Genomic DNA, 16,068 nt, shown 5'->3' with positions numbered 1-16,068 from the left:
GTTTTATGGGCTTATGGTTACGAAGTATTTCAATATGATAAAATATTTTACTCAAAAAAGGACGAACGCATATCAATAATTTTTATTAAAAAAATAAGATTTTAATAATAGGATTTTTCATGATATAATACAACATCAAATTATTTTCTACAACACAATTTAAACATTAGGAATCTCCGTATTATTACTTAGATGTTATACATATTAATATTTAATTAATAATACAACAGTACAACAATACAACATAGTGCCAACTGACAAACATTTTATAACAGAGATTGATCGTACACCTACGGTATATTATAAATTATAATATTATTATTTATTAGATTTCATACAACTATAAGTCAGTTGACTCAAATAGTTAAGTATATCATAGATAGTATAAATAATAATATAATACATGCAAAATAATATAAAACGGTTACCATATTTTAATTTTCAATTTTTGAGTACCTAACATTTTTTGTCAGTTAATCTCGATATCTTTATTCTCCACATCAAACAAATGTTGGAAATATATAAAATAGAATGACACAATATTATAGTACCTACATAATAAACAAACTTTCAAAAAATAGCATAAATAATTTGGTGATATTTCGCATAGGTAGTTAATTTAAATTGATGTTTTTTTCTTATAAAATGTATTTAATTTTTAATTTTTAATTTATTATTTACTTAAATTGACAATTAATGTATCCTTCATATCGAGTCGTATCAATAAGAGGTAGTTAACATTAAACCTCAGGCTTCATATTAGCAGCGCTAATCGATATTTAATTTATAGCAAGATGGTTACATAATTGTTTATCAGATACACATAAACCACGAAGAGCCATTAATAGTATTAAAATAATGTTTATTTAATATTTTAATTGAGAAATAAATATCATGAAAATTGTTTATTTGTAATAATTATGCTCTTACGTGCAGTTAAACTGGCATACAATTATCGTAACCATATACTCAAATATTAAATGTAGGATTCAATATAAAGCATAAAAACGGAAAATAACATTTTCACTATCATATTCAGTATTTATATAACAGTAAAATTAATTTTTGAATATTTGATCATGGCAATTAATTGGAGCCTGTTACTCCCACACAAATAATACCAAAGGCCACAAAGCCGGGGCAACCCTTACCGTGCGGTCAAACGGTTAGAGCACACATAACTCGGCAATTACATAATTTTATACCTATACCAAGCACATTTTAGCAATCCGGTAAACCCATAAAATACCTAGTATTGTGGCAATTTCGTACAATTTTTAATGGACCATGACTAGTACCTGGATAAAGGCCCATTTTAACTTAACATTTTAACACAGAAATAAATAGTTTTTAAACATAGTTATTAGTCTAATAAATGTATTATTATTATTTTGTATAATAAGATGACTATTACTATATATAAATTGCATACGTAAAAACACACGTATAGGTAAGTAACAAAAAATTTAATTTATCTTTGAATTGAAATGACCCTAACCTAACAGTCAGGTAAAATTCAAACTAAAAATAATAAATTAATTGCGTTTATTATATTTTAAACTTTATTTACGGGACACTAAATTCTTATGTAACTGACGATTTTGTTGAAATTGAACATAAGGGGGCGAAAGTTAAAAACAGCAGCTGTGCAAACATATTCCACAATGAACTTCAAATGATTATCAAGTGATGACTGGGTAAGAGTATTCGAGAACGATTTCTAATTTCCGCATTATTCATGCCCTGATAAAATTCACTAGTTATATACACACAAGGAAATACAATAGGCGTCTTTTCAACGTATCTGTTTCCAAGTCTTCCATCCCCCCAGAAATTGATTCGAATATTGTTACAGAAATATAAGAAATTATTTGGAAACTCTAGAGCTTTTCTTTATTTTGCAATATTATACACTAGGTAAGTTTCCCTCAAACTTCAAAACAAATGATCTCAAATTTCAATGATTTCCTGCATTTCAAAAGGATCTCATTAAAAATAAACAATTTCCATTTATTTTTGAAAGCCACACTAGGACAAAACCAAACAATTAATCAAATTCTAATAACATTATTAATTCTACAAATAATAAAAAATGTATCTTATGTAAAGCTTAAATAAATTTATTGAGTAATATTTTTCAACATTTATTATTATTTATTATTTTTTATAACAGGTACCTAATCTACATGATAGCATTTCTAACAAATAAAAATAAAAATGTTTGATAAAATATTTTTTAAATGTCAATAATCTATGTAAAAAATTCAATGACGTTTATCAATTTGAGGTTTTTGTAGTTTTTTATACGAAAAGCTTACAAATATATTCAATATTATTGAAAATGAAACATCGATTAGACCACGATTTTAAATTAGTCATATCAAGGACTGATATGCCATCAAGTACGAACAGGATTTGAGGGCTGCCATTCATCTTCTAGGCTTATTACCTACTAGACGATTGTTCCTAAAGTACAATAATTTAATTTAAGAAGAATAATATGATTCTGAGTAATATTCAATTAACTGTAATATTTTTTTCACTCAAATGTTTTAAAAAATGTCTTTAATACAAGCAAGATAAATTAAAATACCTATATTAAATAAAACGAAATATAATAATAATCAAAAATATTAGTACATATTATATGGACAAGTATAACTTTAAACACTAATAGACGAACACATTTTATCTGAAAAAAAATAGGAATTTAAACGTTTATTAAACTATAAAATAAAAACTACTATAAACTTAATTTTATACCTTCAATATAATATATATTATGAAGTATAGTATGTGTATAATACTCTATTTTTAATTAATTACTAAAATTAAAATCAGTTTCTGTCATTTATAATGATGAAAATTGTGAAAAAACTTTTAAACGACATAAATTAATAGTTTTAATAATTATTTATAATATAGGTACCTAAAATTTTAAATAATGATAAGAATTATTTGAGTATTGAAATAGTAGTAAAACCAATAGTTTAAATTCTAAACTTAAGCAATATATCAGTACTAAACTTAGAGTACATTATTAATAATATATAGATTATATTACAGCCTTGTTCATGAGATTATCTAATAATAGAAAAAAAATAATAATTTAATATTTAATATTTTTTTTCCAATTACATACAAATAAATTTCCCCAAGGAAATAAGTGATCATAAAAAATGCTCTAATATACATTTATTTACATTAACTACTATACAAATTAAATAAAAACTTATAAGCAGAAATTTATAAAATATTTATGTGCACCAACGTTTAAGTAAAGATAAACAATGTTATTTTCTTTTAAAATTAAATTTATATTATAATCTTAATATTTTACGAAAAATACAACGGGATCCTAAAGAATTTATAATACATGATGCAATTATGATTAAATTATCATAAATTAATGATTTTTTAAACACACAACTCAGTTTAAACTATCAAATTAATATTTAGCATAAGTAGGTATATAGGTAAAATTATTTTCTGTAAAGCTACGAAAAAAACTAACTTTTTTGTAATGTTTAAATAATCTATGTGAGAAAATAAACTAATATCAAAGGAAATAAAATGATCTACAAGTTATAACAGTAGTTTTTATATAATTATAGTTGAGATGTCGTTCAATGCTTTTCACACGGTTTTAAACTCAATCGATAAAACATGCAAATGTATGCAAACTGGTATTATTCAGAACACAAAGGAGACTTTAAGCAGAAATAAAAAAATATTCATTTATGCTTTTTTTATTCCATCCACCCTCGTCATCCAAGCCTTTAGTCTATACCCGCACCCATCGACGTGTTCTTCTAAGTGGCCATTTCGACAACCTTTCAAAATGTGCCCACATATTTCTTCCCCTATTACATGTAAAATACTATAAGTGAAGGTCATGTAACAAAATTGATTTTCACCCTCACTTACCAAAAATCCCGTCATAGCCACAGGGATACTAAACCATTATCGGTGAAACATTAATTTCGAGCTGTTTTTTTTACATGCATAGAGGAAGAAAATGGACCTTTTTGGTTTGATTTTTATTACAACAAAAAAAGGCGTGGAACATTTTTTGAACTAACGACATAGGACCTCTAACGCTTAATTATTCCCTTTTCTCTAAACTATCTTTGTAATTAGTGACATCCTTGTAACCCGGTCATTTTTTTCCTGTTATATCAGATATTTTTATGGTCTTTCATTAATTTTGTTGAACTAAAAAAAATTATAATTTACAAAAAGCTAAAAAACAATTAAACTAGGTAGTAAATAAATCCATACGTAAAAAGAAATTATTAAATTATTAATATTAACAACGACAAAAAAAAACACAATTTTAGATGCACAGTAATTTATTAATACCAATGAAAAGTATGTTTTCACAAATAGCGTGTGGGTATTTTCTTTATATAAAATATACCCAAAACAAAAACAACGAAGGACGGCAATTTGTTTTGGTTTTTTAGAATCACGATAAATAATTGTTAGTATACTTTGTTTCGTTTAAATTAAACACGTATCTTGGTTGAGACTTTAAGGTAAAAGGAAACAACAATAGTATAAAGAATTATGCAATGAACGTGAAACAAAATTCAAAAAAAAAAACCTATGCTAATGTTTAAACTCTGAAATAAAACTTTATATTTACTATTTTAGTTAGGTCAGCTATGAATTAATCAAAAGTTTATCAATTTGTAGATTAAGCTGTAATTTTTTTTTTAATAAATAAGTTACTTGTGCCTATATTATGTTTTTAACGTATTCAAAGTTAGTAAAAATTATTGAAAACTACCTATATATTTATAAAAATGTTATAGGTCAGTAGTTTTTTTTTTCCATATTCTGTAAATATTCATACAGATTAAAAAATTATAATTATGTAACGTGACATTAATTTTTTCTACACACTTTTCTCTCACAAGTATTATAATAAAATTATATTATTATTACCAAGTATTTAATTACATGTAAAAATTATTTACAAGTAAATTTATATTTTCATTCATTTTACAGGTTAAAATATTATGTTCAAATATTGAAGAAAAAATAGAAATAATATTAAAAAAACATTTTATACATTGTATTTAAGTATATCATTGGTTCATTTATTTTTTTTAATTCCATGATGCTCGCTTAAACAAATTTTTTTCAGCTAAAATATAAAATTTATCTGAAAATCAAAATAATAACTAGACAATTATTAGACATACCACAATTACATGACAAATAGATACAGACGATGACCATTATGCTGGTGACCTATTTACGTCCCTAAACCAGCAAGCAATTAAATAGATCTATACTCGCACTCTAAGAGTGGAAACTTTGGCGCAAGAATCGCATAGCCACTTAGCCCCTTATTCTCCCTTGGGGTCTAAGCGAGTATTTTGAATAGCCGCCTAAGGGTTTAAATAATTATGATAATTAATTTAACTACAATCATCAGTAAGTTAAGTAACATACTAAGGAATAACTAATGGAATTATATTATTTATCTAACAGTTAAAAGAAAAAATAAACTAATAGTAGCTAGATATTTAGCTAAATTGTACCAATTTAAACAATATTTGTTATAACTGCTAAAATATAAAAAAAAAAATAAAATTATATATTGATACACAAATAACATATACCTAATGTTTTACCAAATATACATTAGCAAATCAAGCATAGGTGGGTACGTCACTCGACTTATTTGAACAACTGGTCTGTATATGAGTTAATTTGGCATTCATTTAAATAAGTTAGTAACGTAATAATACTCTAAAATATAACATAAGCAATGATTGACAATTTGTAGAAGAAAAAATAAGTTGGATAATATTAAATACATACATTTATATTAAGTTGAAATTTGTATGATCTAACACCAAACGAAGTTTTAAATAGAACATACAACACAAATACGAGGTATAATTATTTCAAACATTTTTTTTTTTTAAATATATATTCAAATATTTGATTAAATAACTATCAATATTAACTCTTTAGATACCTTCCTAAGAATTACAGTATTTAAACATAAATTAACAAGTAATGAGTAAAAATAAAAAAAAAATGTCTTAGTAGAACATTTGTGTAGCAGGAGATCTGATACAAAATGGTGATCCACCACAACATTTAAATTTATAAAACTGATTTATAATTTATTATTACAATTTTTTTTAGTAGGTAGTTATTAAGGATTTAAAAAATAAATCAAATATTCAACAAAAATGCATTAAAAAATATAATATTTCCCGCCATCGATCGCGTAACTACATTCAACTCTATTTCATAGATAACATTATTATCGGAATTCAACATACCTATATATACCGCTATGCGCCTATGCATGGTCATAATACATTATGTAATTATTATCATCATTCAGAGTAAATATCGTATATATATAATATATTATCTATAATGAGTGACTAATAATGCAAGAATTAGGCGCACTTAATTGACTCTACTACTACTAAAAAATAAATGTGTAAGTAGGTAACCGTTACAAAATATTTTTAAAATCTGATAGATCACTAACTACACTTAAAATTTAAGCGTAGATCACTTGGTACACGAAATTCGTAGATTTTAATACACATCAAACTATAATATTAAAATATCAAAAACCATAATATACTTACTACAAAATAATATACAAACAACACAGTATAATATATTATACAATATAAATCCAAAACTAAAGAAAGACAAAATCTAAGAAAAATTAAAACATATATGTTTAGGAAATCAAACATACAATAAAAAATGAGAAAATTAATTTTATATTGTAGGAAAACTAATTATTTGATATGAACACAAAAATATATACAATACAAATTAACCATCGATGATATAAAATTTTTAAATAATGAATCATTAATATGTTAAGAGTATCTATAATTTGCATACAACACAGTTAATCCTATAGGATCCAAAATGATCTAAACAGATGTTCTTCGAAGAACAATTTGTTCATTATCAGCGTCGAATTAGGCGCATTCACTAGTGATCAACTGCTGCAGTACCCAGTAATTAATTTCTTTATCAGAGATCCAAATTATTAAAATTATCTATCAGAGATAGTTACTATAATAATAGAACACAATATTAAGTAGGGACTTACAGTATTGTGTACATTTCTTCTTGAAACGTAACTTATTTATTAAATATAAAACATTTTATTGCATTAAATATAATCAAATAAAATGAATTATTTTATGCGAGTACTAAAATTAAAATATAAATAAAATCATTTATAATCTAAATAATATATTTATAATTTGTAATAATTTATATTAATCAAATAAGCTGAGAAAAGGACTATTTAATATTATAATTATTTATTATTTACAACGAAAACGAGATAATTCTTGTTTTACAATTCGATAATACCTATATAGTATAATATACGATTTATTTAGGTAGGTAGGTATTATACAATATTCTCGGTTTAAAAATTCGAATGATTCATCATTTCATCAATCACTGGTTAAAACTTGTAATACCCCCCAGTAAAAATATAGAATTGCGTGCGATTCATCCATTGCGCATCGAGTCTACTCTATATTGTAACCCCTGCCGTATATACTATGGAGCACCCCTTCTGAAATTACATCTGGCCAAAAGGGCAACATTTCCCTCGTGAGTCCGATGAATTAACCGTTAATTGAACCCTAACCAAAAGAGAGAAAAAAAAAGAAAAAATGAAAATGAAACTTACTTCGAACAGCCGATATTTTTGGTCGCACGTTCTCTTGCCATCCTGCGCTCGTGGGTACCCACCACTGAGCAATGATCAGCAGTAGGCCGGCGACGAATAATGCTCCTTTCATTGTATAGTCGGCGGAAACGTTTCACATCGAACTAAATTTTTTTATTGAACGTGGAAAAAAACTTAAACCTTGTGGACGAATTTTACGCGATGACGAATATTTGTTACCGCACTTGGGTATATTAACAACAGCGGTTATATTCGACGATCAGCGTGGTAACGTTCACAGTATATTTTGGGTCGAGAGAGCGCGCGTACACGTTATTAAACGGTTGCGGCGTTACTGTCGTCTGCGGTTCGACTTAGCACCACTGACGCAATGCGAACCCGAGACAACGACCCGACCGGCGCATGGTCATCTGACGACGGCAGCGGCGGCGCTCCACACTTTTGTCAACCACATGGACCTGGAAAAGCAAAATGCATTACGTTAACATTATATCCGACAATGAATTATTCACTAACAGCAGCTAACGCTGTACAGTAAATATATAGGCACATTTGAATAAATTATTGACTATAACCGGGCTATAACTGCTTAATCGTTAAAATTAAATAATTAAACACAAGTTGTCAAGTTGATGACCTATAACTGAGTGTAAGTAAGCACTGATTTCGTAGTTTTGAATAAGTGTCACTGGACGCTTCCCTCAAACACGCAACCACGTCTTGTTTTTTTAATTTTTACAATTGATTTGCCTATTATATATATAAAACACAGATTGTAGATATTTTATATTTTCAATAGGAAAAAAGTATTAACACAGTATACTATTTTACACCATTTACACCACCAATTTGGTTAAAAGTATAATCAAATAGGTGGTGTAAAATAATAAAATATGCTACGACCTTAGGTTATAACTTATAATACAAATAATTCAAAATAGCATTTAATATAAATACATACAATTAAAACAAGTAGGTATTGGAGAATATCAGGCATCAGCCTAACGAATTTCACAAAACATAATTAATTAATTAAAATTTCTATACATTTAATAAAACTAAAATCAATTGTACCGTGGTAAGAATTTATTAAAAACAAATAATTTTGTTTTCTTGTTCACAGACAACTTTCAAGTACCTACTTTATTGTGAACAAAAATATGTGTGACTAACAAGGAAATTATTCAACTAATTATGCACAAAAAACCAATATTTATAATAAAGAAAATGAAAGGCAGGCAAGTGTTTAGAGAGTCAAGACTTGATGATATTATTATGAATAAAGTAATTTATTTTACTATTACGCATCAGTATAACAGTAGGTTAAATTCATTTTTGCCAAAAAAAATTACAATTGAAAGTGTCATTGTGTGTATGAAATAAACCCACGAACACCATTTTTAAATTACAAATAAATAACTAAAACCGCTATTCTTGGCTTTAATATACTATGTAAGTAATTTCGTCCAAGTTTGAACTAAAAATCTATATGAAAATAACTATTTTAGATTTGTTGGTTACAGTACGAACTATTTATCAGAATCCTTGTTTTAAATTCTCAATCCTTAGCTGTAAAAATTTAATATTTTATAATTGTTTAACTACCTACAAAATAATTTTAAAATGTTCGCGACTTTAAATATTTATAAAAAAAAATCATGAGTATGGTTCTTTAATATGTTTAACTGCTATTATAACTACTTATGAGGAACATTGTATTCAATTTTCACGAGTTTTTCCCCAACGAATACATTTTTATTTATAGAATAAAATACTAATAAATTGAAAATTACAAATTTAAGATGTCTATAAATAACTCAAAACAAGTCAAAATATTTTAAAAATGTTAAAATACATATAAAATTATGAAATATATATTAAATTAAAATTTCAAGTATCTACGATTATTAGTTTTGGAATAATAACAATATAAGAAAATCGTTATATGAGAATTTTTTAATTATTTACAGGTGAATATCCAATGTCAAACTTCAAACAATCGTAAAAATTAATTTGACTACCAGCAAACTTTTTTTATTAAACATAGGGAAACTTAAGGGAAATCTTGTATTACATTTTCAAAACTTAAATAGAAATAGAAAAATTTTTATGAATCTTTAACTCGATATAATTTGCCAAATGTTGTGATTTTAATGAATCTTGTCAAATATTTAACTAATGCTCATAAAAATTTTTGTGGATTTAATGGATTTATGCTCAACTTTTTTTTTTTAATTTCCCCTAAAAATAACTAATGAGAAACGTTGTATTGCATTTCCAAATTTTTTGACTAAGAATAATTTTAAAAAAACTAATAAGACTTGAAATTTCTTTGTGCCTATTATAAATGGCTCAAAAAGAGTCGCTATATTGGTAATATAAACAGTCAGTGAAAATTTCAAATATATACGATTATTTTTTTAGTGTTACATTCACTAAAAAACAAAATAGATTTTTTCAAAAACTGGTTTTGCGTAAAAATCTCAGTTTTTCCTTAATTTTTATGTTGGTTTTCCAGACGTTTTTTTAAATTTATTGAAAAATGTTTACCTTTTTACTTTTGACCCCCACCACTAAAAAAGTACTAAATAGATTCACTTACTTACAAGAAAATATGCTGTTGAAGAAAATCAAAGCATTTTTAATGTCCCAAAATAAATAAAAAATTTTAAATAAAAACACGGATCATTGTAAAATCAATACATTCATTGCTCCACTCAAAATCTTAAATGTTGGCTATATAATTTATATTATTTTCTGTTCACTTACTTTACATTTACAGTAAAAAAACTACAAGAGTTTAATGAATATACACAGTTAAATAAAACAATCAACAGTCCACACAAAAGTTAGTTTTTATCCTTTTCAATCAATTAATACCCTGTCAATTCTACTAAAAATATCTTGTTTAATTAAACAATATAATTTCTTAAACGTAAAATACATCTAGTATTTTATTTCTACCTCCAATACCCACAACAAAGTTTTGATTAAATTTTAGAAGTTTATTATATTATGATTATTGACTTATACTTTATAAATATTGTTATATCTAACGACAATATTGAATAAAAACAAAACAAACAATTGAAGAAACATCTAAAAATAATTTGATTAATTGTTATCTGATATAAAAATAAAAATGGCATGAAAAACTTCTATTTCAAAATATCCAATTGTATCCTACGATTATTGATTCCAAAAAAGTTTTATAACTGTTTGACCTAAAAAGAACATTTTGACAAAAGTTCAGAATATATGAATGACGTAAACTCATAATTCGGGATTTACAAGTTAATTCTTGAATTTAGAAATAAAACACCTGTTACGAAAAAATTAAAATAAAATAGAAAGAAAGACAAACTTTTTTCATGTTTCAAATATTACGAGTTTTAGAATCTTAGTGAGGCAGGGTCTTGATGTCTCTTTTTTTAGATTTTTAGATTGTTTGTCGAAAAAAAAATCGAGGAAATAAAAAGTTCCAAAACGTTTAAATAAATTCACTATCAATTACAAATTCGACACGAAAGATAAATTGAAAGAAAGCACAATATTTGGAATTCCACAATTAGGTATGTAAGTTTGAACTACATCGAAGACTAAAAACGCGAAAAATAACAAACCGTGTAAAAAACTTTTTTTACTTATTGTAATTACCTTTTGTTATTATTAGGAAAATAATAAGATCGTAATTCTATGAAACCATTTACATTTAAATCAAATAATTATTTATAATTTAATAAATACGTTATGATTTAGCAAATCTTATCAGGTATCTGGTATTTATAACATTTTGAAAACTTTTTTTATTCCTTTTATTATTTTAAACAAATCTCTGATATTAATACTTCAAATTTATCTCAAGAGTTATTATTACAAATTAGGTATAACAAAAGACATTATTTTAACTATAATATTCAAAACAATTTGAATTACGAGAAATTGCTATACTTTTAATTTGATAAAATGTGTAATTCTACTTTTATGACAACCATTAAATAATTAACTACGAACACAAAACTTTTAAAATTTATTTTTTTTAATTTACCCTGTATAATTTTTAATGCGTAAATAATTTGTTTCCAGTCATATTATGCATACATTAACTCCGTATTTAATTCTCATTTTTAAATATATATCAACAAAAATTCATAATTATTTATTCATTAACATTTTTTTTTCAATATCTTTAGATATAAGTATATAGCATTTTGAATAATACAACTTCTATTTAAAATACAATAGTTGATAGTATTTTATCAAATAAAAAGAGAAATGTAAATATTTAAATTATTAAACAGATTACCTACTTCATAATTTAAAATGTTCAGATAAAAAAGTCAACTAATAAACTCTACAAAAATCTAATAATCTGTATAGGTACTGCAGGGTCTGGTCGTCTGAAGTAAAACATCATTTAAAAACTAATATAGATGCTAGTCGTCTACAATCTGAAGTATCCTAATTACGTTGCATACTGCAAAGGTATAATAATTAGAATGTAATAAAAACACTCTCCGTGTTTTGTAAAAAAAAAATATGAAATAGGTATATAATATTATATATACATACCTATAATAATATATTAACTGACATTTTGAAATATGACTGGAATTAAAATAATTATCATTTATCACTTATTTAGGTAGATGTATTTCCCCAAAAAAATTTGATCTACTTGTTGTAAATAAGGAATTCATTAAAAATGATTTAGTTAACAATTTAAAAACACGTGAATGTAAGTAGGTACCTTTCATTATTAATTTTCTATATCTAATTCATTATTAATTAATATTATTCAATAATGTGAATAAACATCTTAGCAATTAATAAAAACAAATATAATTTAAACAATGATATTATAAAATTATATAATTATAATACTTTTAATTTATATTTTTTTTTTGCATTTAGTTGTACCTAGTTATTAATGAACAAATAACAATAGGTACATGGAAATTATTTGATATAGTAATTTATTTGTCGGTACATTAGACGTTTTACAAACTAACGCATTTAGGAGTATGATCAAAATGTTAAAAAATATTGTTATAATATAGTTTAGGGATAGGTACTAAAAGGGTTATCCTCTATTGACCAAATATAATTACGGAAATCATATTAATAGGTATACTGTGCAACAATTACAATCAATGTCACTTCTAAAATTGTATAATGAATATTGTTTGTTCTTAATTTTTATAAAATAAATCAAATTAATTTTTCAATGCATTTTAATATTTTATACTTCTAGGTACTATAGAACAGGCATTATTTTGTGTTTAAATTTACGGAATGTGTTTTATAAACTATACAGTATATTATGCCTACAAACAATAAATTAATCTTTCTTCACTTTTAAATAGAAATTAATACAGAAATAAACCAAAATACATAATAAATACATAATATTTGAAAAAAAGCTATTTTACACAACTAATTTTTTTAATATGATTAAATCATTAAATAACGTCAGTTTTTGAAAAAAAACTATTGAGAAATATATATTTAGGAGATATCTATGGTTTAACAAAGTGAGGAGGTCTATTCAAATATATTTTGTTCATAATCTGTATTCTATAAATAAAACATAAATCATTATTTTTGTAGTTTGAACTATACGAACAAAAATATTTACTTTATTTATTTAAGTTATAGCTTTTATAATAATTTAAAAAGAATTTCGTTCCGAAAAATATTTTATATTCCGTAACAACAACTATATTAGCATTATTACATGTTTAAATTGTATTATTTCAGAGAATACATAATAGATTATTTTCAATTATTTTCAAAATAAAATATGATAATAACGAATTTATTACAAAGTCTTATCGGTGTTAGTGTATTTGACTATAAAATATTGTTTATGCTTCCATCTTTCTGACATGTTTTTTTATTACGAATATATAGTATATTATAGTGATAAAGAGAAAGAAAAACCTACAAACCATTTATTGTCAAAAGTAATGGATAAAAATTACTACTTGCTTTTCGCGATTTTTCTCTTCAGTTCCAATCCCACCCTCCCTATTTAATAACAAACAACGGGTGTTAAAGTTGTAACGATGACTGGAGAGTAGTCCCCATAACCAGAAATCGTTTTTCCCAAATGTTTTTCTTAAAGTTTAATGTGCGCTTTCGACATTTTCAAGCACAGAAAAACACTGACACACAGTCATTATACTGTAAATGTGTGGGTATTCCTTCATAATCATCACGATAGCTGTTAAAATCAACATAAAATCCGTTAATATAGTATACATAATAAAAGTGAACAACCCAACAAATCACTAAATCAAAATTATCATAATAACAATATGCACATAAGAAATGATGAGTATAAATATACTTATAAGTTTACCAACGTTATTATAATAAATATTTAAATTATTTCATGTTTGGTTCTAATCGAATATGGCCGGTACGTAATTTAATAATTTAATATTCTCTCTCTTATATTATTTTCTGTAACCAAACTGATCCAGTCAAATATCCTTTCGTTTTAGACAAAGTATATTATATCCTGTTGTATTATTAGTTAACATACAATTATATCATTCCGATCGTAAATATTCTAATCAAACGTTCAAGAACAATAAATTAAATTAACTTATATTATTCTATTTTGTAGACGTTCCAATCAACTATAACTGGATGAATTCAAAATGTTTCTTAATATTGATCATATATTTTATTTTTAATAATTAATGATAATAATATAAATTACTATAACTTACTATAATACTTACTGTACTACTTTTAGATCAAATAAAAATTTTCAACAATCAAAATGTATCATATTTAAAATAATATAGGTAGGTATTTTTATGTGTAGCAAAAATTTAAATGATTGATTTTTATGAAGATGTTATAAACTTTCAATAAAATTATTATTTGAACGAAAAAGTTTATAACTATTAATTTTTTCTTAACTTCAAACTTTTTTTGTGTCCCAAATAATTGTTTCTTTAAGTTATTAAGAGAACGGTACACAGTACACACCACACAGACATTCAACATAAATAGATAAATAAAATAAAACTGGAAAAAAACTTATCCATTTTGGTGGGTTTTATATTAATATAAAGTAAAATCAATCATACATAATCGTATGGCAATTGTTTACTTTTTTATTTTAAACGAAAATTAATGAGAATTAATATTTTGTGTACCTACCTACTTATTTAATTTGTTTGTTTTTTTTCTTTTGCTTTAAAATTATGAAAATTTACTATGGAAAGTTTCTATTAGAAACCATTGAAAAAACTGGCATGCGATATAAATCTGTATTTCAACGTTTATATAATTTGATAATTCCTAAGTTATTTTACCCTAATTATAAAATTAAACAGTGGAAAATGGAAATACAACAAATCAGTACCTATTTCTCATAATATGTTTCCTAATCTAACGACTAGCAACGAGTACCCACATCTGTTATATTGTCCTTGCAGATTTTTTATTAATTCTAAATATAATAATAAAGATGCACATGTCACACATTGTAGAATAATATATTATTCTTATTAATTTGTTCCGAAATTATTCATGTTATAATATTTTATATGTAGTCAAAATGTAATGTAAATAATTCTTGATTTATAAATTAAAAATAAATTAATACTATTTCTGACAAACAAACCAGTGTTACACCCAAGGAATTATGAACATTAAATACATACTTCTGTCAGAATCAGAAATAATCGAATAAGTTATAACAAATACAATATATTAATTTATTTTAATAATAATTAGGTCAAAACTCAAAAGACAATAATATATTGTTTTTAAAAAATAACTGAATCATCACTCATCAATATACAACATAAAAATATAAACATAAATCTTTATTTACGATCAATAAATAATTTTTATGTCTATATCAAATCGCAAACCATTAAACATAAAATCATTCTATTTATTTCGCTTTAATAATTTATTACAAATTAAATTATTTTTGTATTATTAATACATTATAATATTTGTTCAACTTTAAAAGTATAAAACACAACATTGAAAAAAATACCATTTATCAAGTAACTTCAATAACCGATTGGTTTCTACTACCTGTTTCATTAGTTATGAACCACGTGGTCTGCCAATGATGAATGAAATTCATAATATTATAGTATATTTATATTATTATTACCAATTACAAATAATTACTTGTAGAAAAAAATGTACAACAGAATATTTGCTAAGCACTATTTATGTAATTCTTAAATGGTTCATAAGCTTACAATGTAACGAATAATATACAATAGTAATTTAAAACTAAAATCAATAGAACAGATGATAATATCAAAACATGATATTGCTTTTACTGGTTACATAAAAATTAAACATGTGTGGAGGGA

The 16,068-nt window shown here is 24.5% G+C and overlaps 1 protein-coding gene across 1 annotated transcript in view; it reads right to left on the bottom strand.

The window, feature by feature from the left end:
• LOC132943965 (semaphorin-1A) overlaps window positions 1–16,068 on the bottom strand; it is a 178,413-nt gene that overhangs the window by 146,183 nt on the left and 16,162 nt on the right. The window contains exon 2 of the mRNA XM_061013144.1: window positions 7,709–8,166. Within this exon, the coding sequence (XP_060869127.1) occupies window positions 7,709–7,820 (112 nt within the window). The 5' untranslated portion in view covers window positions 7,821–8,166. The remainder of the gene's footprint in view (window positions 1–7,708; window positions 8,167–16,068) is intronic.

Source organism: Metopolophium dirhodum, chromosome 4 (assembly GCF_019925205.1).
Source record: "Metopolophium dirhodum isolate CAU chromosome 4, ASM1992520v1, whole genome shotgun sequence".
Lineage (NCBI taxonomy): Eukaryota > Metazoa > Arthropoda > Insecta > Hemiptera > Aphididae > Metopolophium > Metopolophium dirhodum.
Note: the sequence above shows the minus strand (reverse complement) of the source record. Positions and strands in the feature narration are given on the sequence as shown.